The 11530-nt window shown below is 34.9% G+C and overlaps 1 protein-coding gene across 1 annotated transcript; it reads right to left on the bottom strand.

Moving 5' to 3' along the window:
• Positions 1-730: 730 nt before the first annotated feature.
• Positions 731-1767, bottom strand: LOC122639810 (thioredoxin M-type, chloroplastic-like). The gene is made up of 2 exons (XM_043832800.1): positions 1456-1767; positions 731-1066 (listed from the first exon to the last, which is right to left on the bottom strand). Exons 1-2 carry the CDS (start codon positions 1757-1759, stop codon positions 747-749), a joined length of 624 nt encoding a protein of 207 aa, XP_043688735.1. The 5' UTR covers positions 1760-1767; the 3' UTR covers positions 731-746.
• Positions 1768-11530: the final 9763 nt, after the last annotated feature.

The following is an 11530-nucleotide window of genomic DNA, read 5'->3' as shown; positions in this document are numbered from 1 at the left end:
GATTGGAATTGGCTGCGAGGAATCCCTATTCCAGCTGATTCGACATGGACGATTCTAGGTTTTTGGACACCGGATCACTGAGTTTTCAGATCTAAAGGTCGATTCTAGGGGGGTAAGGATTATTGCCTTTCCCATTTTCAACAATGCAGAGAGCATAAAAAAAAATAGTCAGGTCAGAAGGTGTTCCTGTAGATCAAAAGTGTAGTAATTAATATATGTTACCTTTCGGTTACTCTTCCACAAAAATAAGTGAAGTGGGGTTGACGGTTTTACCTTTGAGGAATTCCTTTGTTGCCAAAGAAATGGCCATATTAGCATTGATGAAAGAAGAGGTTTAAATTAAATTGAATGACAACAAAAGCTGAGAGGTAAACTGGTTCCATTGCTATAGCAAGTGCAAACTGCAAGGAACCAATTAATGGGTGAAGAATTAAGGCCTCTGGAGTCTGGAGGGAGACCAGTTATTGCTGCAGATTTAATCAACAAAGTTAATGTATAAATGACAAAACATTATATAACACTACAAATTTTCAGAGCTTTAATTTCTTCCAAATTAAGATAACCACGTACAGGAGTACTTCAATTCGATCATTGTAATTAATTACAGATACAGAGGAAGAAATTAAAGAGAATCATGATGGATTACAATAGTTGAGATGATTTTATAATTGTTTTCCAGCATACATATATATGAGAGAAAAGGAGAGAGAGAGGGTTTATAATTAATCTAATCCATGTTCATGTTCTCATGAATCCAAATATTTCTCTATAGCAGCAGTTAAGGTAGAGAGTGGCACAGCACCAATAACACTCTCTTTCTTCTCACCATTCTTGAAGAATAAGACGGTTGGGATGCTCCGGATACCATACTTAGTGGCAATGTTGGGACAATCATCAGTGTTGACCTTGTAACAAACAATCTTTCCGGCATATGTTTTGGCCAAGTCCTCAATCACTGGTGCAATCATCCGACAAGGTCCACACCAAGGTGCCCAGAACTCCACCAAAGCTGGCCTCTCACTTGCAATCACTTCATTTTCCCAGCTTGTTTCTGTCACCACCACAACTGCATGTGGATTCCCAGATCGACTACATTATTTTGGTTAGTTATGATCGATCTAGTCAGGCAGGAATACAGGGCTTTAATTAATTAATTGCAAATTTCATTTTTCTAAAAGGAAATTCAAAATGTCCAATCTGATTATCGATGTCTATCTATATATCAGTTTAATTAGCTAGATTTTGCATGCAGATCATGTTTTAATTTGGGGATTTAGGTTACTATATATGGTTTAATCGATCAAATAAATATATATAATAGCACTGTAAGATACTACTTACTACACATTACATTACCCTCTTAATTAATTAGCAACCAACCTTCAGGCTTCAACCAAAGGATCGACTAGGAAATGATGAAATATTGGAAGAGATGATCGAGAACAACACTTTTACCTTCATCGACGGCTTCTCGGGCTTTGCAGACAATGCGGGATCTGAGGCATCTGTGATCCACCACAGAAGGAGATAAAAAAGAGGAGGAAGGCCAAGAAGTAGAAGAGGGTGATGATGATAAACCAGAGATTGTTGCAGAGAGGTTCTTCAATCCCTTACATGTTGGCAAATTGAACTTCTCCTTGTTGTTGGAGACAAATGAGTAGTGGTGATGATGATGAGCATTTTTCTTTTTTAGATGAACACAACATGAAGCTGCTGATCTACTCATGGTGCTAACTTGAAAACAAGTCTCCAACGCCATTTCGATCGATCTCTCTGGTCTTCTTCTTCTTCCCTGTATTACTCTGTTCTGATCTACTACTCTATTCTTTACTTGAAGAAGGATTCGAAGAGATACAAAAGAATTCCTTTGCAGTACATTTAAGATTTTTTTTTCTCCTTAATTTTGGACAATATTGGAGATTCCAATTAATTCACCAAGAAAACATAAAACAGAAAATGGGTATGGATATTACAAATGAGATTGTGAGGTGGTGCTGCTTAAGTGGTAGGGTTCATGTGGATGAGATTTCCCTCTTCTCATGCTCCACTTGTTTAACTATATATCCTCATATTCCCTGGGTGTGGGATCTGTAGTCACGACTCAGGATCACTACCTAGCTACTGGATATATATGGACCACTTACTCTGCAGACTTGAAACCAAAACCGTAATTGGGGTTTACATATTAATCAAGGACTTCATCGCTATTAAGGATCCAATTAGGAAGCATATGATTGATTGTCTTTCTTAATTAAGCATCTCTCTTCTTCCAAGCATAGAAAAAGGTACGTATCGGTGTTGTCTTGGCCGATATGTATCAGTCCAGCCCTATGCCAAACCAATATGGATGTATTCTTATCAATATGGGCAGAGACCGATACGGCTTCTGATACCCAATACCTGTAACCTTGCTTCTAATTTTCCAATTCATAATTTTTAATGTGATTTCTTTCTTATTTTAAAGAGAATTAATGTCTAAATGACACCTATATGGTTGTATTTAGAACTTGACACCTTCTTTTGATTAACTCTTTTCATGTTAATTTGAAAGTGGTTTTTATGTTATCATCAAACTTTGTTTTTGTCTTGTACATTTTTGAATATGCATGTGAAATGACATGATGATTTATCGTCATTCAAAAAAATAAAAATAAAGTAATTAATTATTTGACTGTTAACTTAAAAGGTATCAATAAGTAGGGGTGTAAATGAATAGCCGAAATCCGTTTCCGTATCCGTTTAGCACTATCCTCATCCGTTCGAAAGCTAAACGGATGAGGATACAGATAGGCTATAGCTATCCGAAAAAGCTATATTTACATGTAAACGGATAAAATATTCGATCCGTATTCATGTCCGTATCCATTTAGCACTATTCGAATCCATCCGATAGCTAATCGGATGCGGATACGGATATAGCACTATCCGAACCGAATCCGATCCATTTATAGCCCTATCAATAAGGAAATCACTAATTTAAAAGCTCTATTAGTTTTCAATTTTTATATGCATATAATAACTTGAACTTATCGATTTCCTACGATGCTAGTGTGGAGAGAATCTCCCATGCCACACCAATGGAGGCTGGAGGCATGAGGAATGGTTTAATCCACATGGATGGATCCCCATATGATTCGGATAAAAGAGGGGGAAAAAAAAAATCCATATGAAAATTTATGTTTTAATTACACAACATTAATATTTTTATGTACTATGCTCATTAGAGTGTTTTTTGTTTTTCGCATATTTGCAAGATGTCAGAATATATTTAATTCCGAGTTTTTGGTTGCTGCACGGTACACATGACAGTTCGGATGGGTGCAAATTTTGTGAATAGGTAGATCGACTAAGGTCCTCCTCATATTTCAAATTTCAGCTTAAATAGATTTTGCCAATTGGCAAAATATATAGGGCTAAACAAACAATAAAGTTCATCTGCGAGTGGTGGGCCCCTATCCACTAAGCACAATGAGAGAGAGACCCACATGACTTATCCAAATCATCAACCCATTTCCTAGCTGAAAGAAAAGCCGTCAAGGGGGGGGGAAGGAATTAGCTAGGAACTAACTACAAATTAACTTAGTAAGCAAACCTTCCTCCACCCAACTAAACAACTTGTCTAAGCAAGTTAGGGGTAAAAGTTGTTTGATTAAGACATACTAACCTATGGGCTACTTCTTCTAAAAAGAAGGCTGTATATAAATTTTGATTATTGGATCGGATCTAATTGATATGTCTGTTGGCCTATTAGAGGCCGGCATGGATCATTAGCGAAAAATCGTTGAAGGGGGGGGGGGGGAAGGGAATAATTAGGAACTAACCACCAACTTAGTCAGCAAACCTTCCTGCCACCCAACTAAACAACGTTTCTAAGCAAGTTGGGGGTAAAACCTCTCTGATTAAGATGTATTAACCTATGGGCTACTTCTATGATAGCGGTATTAAGTTTTGATTATATATAGGATCAATCTTACTTGATTTTTGCATGGATTTAGTTCACCGTAATGCTGACATAATCGGTCATCGATGATACCGATATCGACACCCTATTTATCAGATTGTATCGGTTGAATTTAATATCAAAACACCATTATTTCATATAAAAAATATCATATCCATACCGTATCAACTGACCTCTATCTGTCAAGCATCAATACAGCCGATTCAATACGGATTCCTAAAATCGTGTATGCTGGATCATTGATTGGTTTTGGGGCCTTCAGGTCTAATTTTGCACTTCAATTCAGAGTGGGTAATTCATGTTTATTTTTTATACATGGTCATAGGTATAAGTAGGAATTTTTTTTCTTGGGGGAGGGGGAGGGGGGACGCTACCTGGGGTACGTGCGGTGTACTGCCCCTACGTTCAAACATAGGGATACACTAAATGACCACCAAACCTCCTAGAAAGGCTAAAATTCCCTGGAATACAGTGGTCGATCATTTCACACGCCCTTATGTCTAGGTGTAGGGATAGCGCATTGCACACGTCCAAATAGCATTCTTTCTCCCATTTTATTTTTTAAATGGTGTTTCTTTGAGATGGAATAATCTGATTTGAGTGATGATACCGTTATCTAAATCCATGATCAAAAGAAGATAAGATGTTAGTATGAACCCTACATCCACACACACTCGAATTATTTGTGGGACAAGTGAGTCGACTAAAGTCAATGTCGTCTCATGTCAAAAATTCTGATGAGTTAATGGAAAAGATGAATAAAACCCAAGTGTGATCTAAGAAACGTGAACAACAAGAGAAGGAAAGTCGGTTAAACTTTTGGGTACCGACGTGTGGTCTGTGTGTTTATCAAAATATTAAAAAAAGAAAGAAAGAAATTTTCATTCGTTTCATTTTTGGCAATTATTCTTATAAAAAAAAATAAAAATAAAAATTTAAGCAAATATTGGATGATGGATATCTGTAATCTTAAACAAACAATGAAATTCTCAAAAAGGTTTTTTTTTTTTGGATTAACATTCTTTTAATTTTTTTATTTTTATCTAAGTACTGAAATCATTGGTTTGATTCTCCTCTTAGCAAGGAGAATCAAGCTTTATTTTGGATGTTTGTAGTGCTTTGTAGTCTTTTCTTGTAGTTTTCTTTTTCTTTTTTTCTTTTTTATTTTTTTTATTTTTTTATTTTATCTTTTGAGAAATTACTAGTTCATTGTCCAATATGAATAAAAACTTATTTAATCTTAGTGGTCCACCTAATTATGTCACATGAAAAAATGGTGTTGTAATTCGATTGTTGAATGGAAAGTGTATTCAATTGTTGAATGAAAAGTACGTGTACAATCTAGCCAGAGCCATTTTGTCAAAATCAAGATTCAAATTCAACTATATACTCTCATTTATGGTATACTATCCCCTATTCATGTCCATGTAGGTTTATAGAACTCCAATTGCGATGGGTATTCTTAATAATTCTATATTCTCAAAATTCTATACTCAATTAATAATAATTACCTAATTTTTTTTTCTTTTTTTATCGTTTGACAGATTTCATTTATAATGAAATTTGACATGTGAACAAAAGACCTATCAAGTCTATCTATCCATAAAACATGGCCCCCCATCGGACATACTACATAACCCATTTTAATTTGGGCCAATCTAATAAATTTATGTAATGGCTAACTAAATATACTTTGCCATAGAAGTACAAATTGTGTTCTGATTATTTATAATATTAATTCATTCGGTCCGGCTCACATCTCTCTCTCTCCCTCTCTACCTTTTGTTTTCTTTCCCTCTCAGACAAAAAAACATACCAGTCCCCACCCAGTCTCCCTCTCATACTTCATTTATATACTCTTTTCTCCCTTGCGCAAGATCTCCCCTAATTATTCTCTCTTATACCACACCCTCACCCACCCACTTTCTCTCCAACCACCGCGTGACCATTTTAATATATATATATAGATGGAAAAAAAAACAGAGTAAAAGACAATAATAGACAGTACGTCCAATTTCTTTAATATAAACATTCTTAGGGAGTATTAGAGTAATTTCATTTGTCCACCAATTATAATTGCATAAATATATATGATCGCATGTGGTAATCGCCCCATCTTAAAAGCATTTATCATACCAATTTTTTTAGTAAAATATATGATCTTTTCAATTTATCACTTCAAGATTTGGTTATTTTCATTGTTGAACAAAGGCGTATTTGTTTGACGGGGATGTAAGTTGGGGTAGGAAAGTGCTAATGTGGCATTTTAAAATCCTACTCTAACTTTAAAAAAACAAGAAGGCTGTCAAGCTGTGTGGTGTTTGCGTCTAGACACAAGAAGTGTGAAATGACTGCCCTGCTTCCCGTTAAATGAAAATACCACTCTTGTTGGATGCCCCTGTGAACACTTTCATTGACCCAACCCCCACATTAGTGCAACGGCCACCCAATCTAGCTGTGATCCCCCTCCCCTCCCCTAGATTAATATCCATAGTTGACTAGGAACCCATGCACTTAAATCCACATCCAATGCAACTCCCTAGTAAAACTTGGATTAGACTTAGGAGTACAGTAAACAAGTCTACTAAAGTAGTAACTAAATATACCTTAAAGATTGCAATGGAAAAACAAGAGAGGCTTAAAACATACAAAAACCAATGAATTGAATTAAGCAAATCATGGTCAACTTATCTTTCCGACCCATAAGATTTGATGATATAATTCATTGGAGATTAATAGAAATTTCATAGAAAGGTGAATGAACATAAAGTAATCAACTCAACTCAGTTTCAAAGTCACATCTTAAATGCTTATTATAATAATAAGGGAGAAAGTTCTCTGTCCGGGAGTATGGCCTATATCAACACTCCCATGAGTCTATTTCTCTCCTCCCCCATATGAAAAGACAGCTCTAACCCCTTGCTTTAAGGAGGAGAGAGATAGACACATGAGAGTGCTGGCGTAGGCCACACTCTTGGACAGAAAACTGTTTCCCAAATAATAATTTTATATGCAAGATAACAACGGCGAATGGTGGACATTCCATTAATTAGATTTAAATTTTGTGCATAGATAGATGGTGAAGAGGATAACATGTCCACCAAATGTAAGAGTAAAATGAGGGAGGGAGTTCTAGCTAATAATAATAATAATAATGGAAAAAAAACTCGCAACCTGTTTAGCTCAAATGGTAGCAATATAGAGCGTAAAGGTTCTGTCGAAGGGAAAGAGCCGTACCTTAGGTCCAATCCTAGTCTTTCTATCTGCATGAAGTTGGGTCCTACAACTAGTCTTCAAATTTGTGCAGTTACTTGGTCCATTCAAAGTTGAGAGAGTTGAAACTTAATATATAAGCTTGCCTAAAGAGAAAAGAAAAGACTTCTAACCCATAATTCTTTTAAGAGAGAGAGAGAGAGAGAGAGAGAGAGAGAGAGAGTCAAATATTGATTGCCAAGTCCATCAACTAAGAAAGGTCATGTTTTGTCATGAGCAACACAACAGTCTCATTCCTTACACAAGTGAGTCGAACAAATGACCCTAACCATATGACCTTTCTTATTTGACCATTTTTTCGATATGATCAAAGAGAATCCTAATCTTATTTATTACATCGATCATATGCAATATGGGCATAATTGTTTGATTGAGTCAATAACTTTTGACTTAATTAATTTCTTTGGTAATTGCAGGCCTACCAATTAATTGGTTAGAAGAAGAACTTTGTTATTTGCCTTGGGTGCAAGTAGGATAACTATAATTTTTTGCATCTCTATGCTGAAAACAAAATATTTTTTTTGCAATCCCCCTCCCTTTTTCAAAAAAAAAAAAAAAGAGAAAAAAAAGAAGAAGAAGAGAGCTTAGAGCCTTTCAAGAGATGAGGAAAATAAAAACATGAATACTTGTAAATGAATTGACGAATGTATTTAAAATTCATCAATATATCTAAAGTCGTCATGGGAAACTGACAAACAAAAATAATCAAAATATTTTCTCTTTCTTCAATCCTGATACACGTAAGTTAGGATTGCCCAAGTTTCTACCACCTAGTAGATTGGATGGGACCTAAATTTTATGCACTTGTAGATCTCAAGGTCCCTAACTTATGTATCAAGTTTTAGTCGAAACACAGTTCACATAGTAGTAAAAATAGATATTTGGAAATTAATCTAGAGACTACACAAGGGTGCATGAGCTAGCATACATTAATGACTGAAAACATGAGTTTGTATGCACGGGTTTGATTTTGTATCAGATTTGGATTTGAGCTAATTAATGTTTAGATTATCTTAAAATATCTTATGTGAGATGAAATTGGACTCTTGAAATTTCAAGTCTTTTTTAGAACATTTTATTTCAAATTCAAATCCTTTAGACCTTAATTTGGTCATTAACCAAGAGAAAATGGTTATTAATGTTTATGAAGATGTCAATTTTAATCACTAGAGATAATTTTATGGATTAATGTTGCATCCTATTTATCAATAAATAGTATATGACCTATCTATTTTCAAAGAGAAACGTATGAAATGTTTTAACGTTGACCATGTTTTCCATAGTTGAAGTTTTCTCATTTGTCTTCTCATGATCTATATCTTTCATCAAAATAAAAATGTTCCTAGCTAGACTAATAAGTGTGTAGGAGAACTTCTCATGTATACACTTATATATTTGCCACGTGGTAGATTAGATTGTATGAGAATTTTGTTTATCAATAGACCCGACCAACAGTTGAAATTGTTACATCACCTTCAATTCCCACATATCATAAATAAATGCATAGACCCGAAATAGAGTCCAGGGGAATTGGGATTGGTGACCGCTGAATTTGATTTGAATCAGTTGATTCCACCAATTCAATTATGAATTCTGAAACCTTGGCTCCATTATCAGTTTTTATTAGAAAATTAACTTTTATTGGGTCAAACCGATAAGTGTGTTTTCATTTAAAATGCTAAACCAGGTTTAATTGGGTCAAACCCGGCCAAAATGTCTTGGGTCTGGTGTACGTCTCTACGATAAAAAGCAAAAAAAAAAGTTTTCATTAATTGGTTGTGGGAGATAAAATGGTTCATGTATTGTATGCTTGATATACATGGATTAGGTAGATTGCAATGGGATAACAATTATAAAATACCATTTTTTTTGGGCTCTTAGATACCTTGGGGTGGCTTATTGAGGAATCAGAATTAGTTCATACACAAAATAATATGAATAGTTATGCATCCAAGGTGTAACGCCCACACTACTACTACTCTTCATATATTTCTAGCTAGTTTACTACCTTTCCTTCCCCTCCCACCCCACTTCTGATTTTTTTTAAAATATAGAAAGGGATATACCTAAAATGTGGAGCAAATGGATAGATATATACTCTTGCCTTAATTAATTAGTAACCATTTAATGAGTTATAGGATTCTGCTTCAACCTTTTAGAATTTAATTTTAAAGAGAGTTGTAATCCACAAAGCCGTAAGGGTATCGATTTTGCTACTTACCATTTTGATTGATTTGTGGGTTTTTAAAAACAGGATTTTTTTTTATTGATTACATGTCAAATAATTTATAAATTTACTTTTTTGTTTCAACGAAAGTAAATTGTGTCATTTCACATGTATACTCGAAAAATATACAAGACAATTACAACTTTTGATAATGATAAATCACTTTCAAATTATTTTTGAAACTCTTTTTAACTCTTAGCATAGAGAACTTCAAGGAATAAGACAAGAAACAATCAAAAGAATATGTCAAGTTATAAATACACCAATAGAGATGTCATTTAGACACTTCAAAAAAAAAATAAAAAATAAAAAACTATTAATCATAAAGTGAGACACATGGAATTCAAAAATGGATCAGAATGTTTTGAGTCTCTTGACTCATTACCTATTTAGATTCATATAGAAAATTACGATTATTTGCATAAATTTTTTATATATTGGCAAGCTGCCAAGCTTGAATTTGTCTTATGAAATGCTAGTATTTACAGAAAAACCAAATGTTCTGAGAATGGTTTACATTGGCCACTTGTCAATTACATACTCAAATTCAATCATATATATTTTTATTTATTGTCATGCACATTCTTGATAGCCTTAGAGTATGAGAAAAATGCTACGTCACATTCATCATGATTAGATTCCTTGAAATTTCACAAGACTTTCACATGGCGGAACAATGTGGCAATTCTGATGTTGAATAGGATATGGAGTATCTACGCCATATGTTCAGTTTTAGACTTAAATTCAACTATATACTCTTCCTTATATGGACATGTATCCTCAAATATGTCCATACACTCCTATGATGCTCCAACCAGCATTCTCCAATAGTCTTGAATTTTTGAAACTTTATTTTGTCACATGCCATCTAAAACTTGACATATGGTATATGAATAGGCGACGAAAAAAAAAAAAAAAAAAAAAAGCTTAGGTCAACATGCCATTTAGAATGATGATAGGAATGTACCTTTCCCAATCATTCATTCTATCTAATCTCTTAGGTGAGATGCCTAACAATAGATGGTGATATTCTCAACAAGGAACACATGGCATGTTACATGATTGAACTAAAACCAAGGAACCATCCACGTTACTAGGGTGGCGGATTATAGTTCTCTAAAGAATGATTTAGCGGATTGATTATAATAGACCTTTCAACATTTTCCAACACAACTTGTATTAGCCTAAACAACATCACGATGAGTGGTCTAGATTATGGGAGCTAAGAGTTCTCTGAACTAGCAGTATGGAGAAACCACCAATCACAGAGACAAGTTATGATTCACCATTAGGGGCAAGAGGAGATAAAGTGTCAAGAGAGAGAGAGAGAGTAGCTATTGATGTAGCTTCCATATGCAACTCAGAGATACTTTTCCCCGTATTTTGGCAGGGGGAAAACTTTCAGAACAACCTGTCTTGATAGTAGCCCAAATTTTGCCACATGGTAAGTTTGATGAGGTCATATTTTATAAACATGTAAACTCTAGGTCCCTACCATATGTAAAATCTCAGTCGAAGAATTAATAAACATTTAAAAATTAGGATTATGAGAGAGTGCATAAAATATAAGTGTGCATGAACATACTTCATGAGATTCATGCCAATAGACGAAAATCTTAAATTAAACTCTAAAATTTGATTTAAGTGTGCTAATCCTAGACATGTACTCTCTTGATCTACTCGGGAGTTGCTGGATGGATCCGGATAAAGGTTTGGGATTGATCCGAACCCAATCCAGATCCCGATCCGTCCCCTTTTGCCATCCCCCGTGTCTCTCTCTCTCTCTCCTCGCACGCGTTCTTGCACACACACCAATGGGGATTCTCTGCACAGAGAGCATTCCTTACATGCCTCCCACACATGCGTTAATACAAACACATATCAATTTCCTCTCTCTTCTCTCTCTTCAATTATTTGTATATATTTTCTCTCTCCACACCGCCATGTCAGCACCCAGTTAATCTAACCACTGCTCGCCGGCTCAATTAGCTGAGCTGTCATCCACTGTTAGCTTCTCTCTCTCTCTCTCTCTCTCTCTCTCCAATTATACATAATCAAACCAAAAAAAA

The sequence above is a fragment of the Telopea speciosissima genome, chromosome 1 (assembly GCF_018873765.1).
Source record: "Telopea speciosissima isolate NSW1024214 ecotype Mountain lineage chromosome 1, Tspe_v1, whole genome shotgun sequence".
Classification (NCBI taxonomy): Eukaryota; Viridiplantae; Streptophyta; class Magnoliopsida; order Proteales; family Proteaceae; genus Telopea; species Telopea speciosissima.
This window is presented reverse-complemented; position numbering and strand designations above follow the sequence as displayed.

What these genes read in the sequence shown, in the direction of transcription:
- LOC122639810 (XM_043832800.1), bottom strand. Translation starts at nt 1,759, where the DNA reads ATGGCGTTGGAGACTTGTTTTCAAGTTAGCACCATGAGTAGATCAGCA. An exon ending in CCGAGAAGCCGTCGATGAAG is followed by an intron (nt 1,067 to 1,455) that starts GTAAAAGTGTTG and finishes ATCCACATGCAG; the next exon opens with TTGTGGTGGTGACAGAAACA.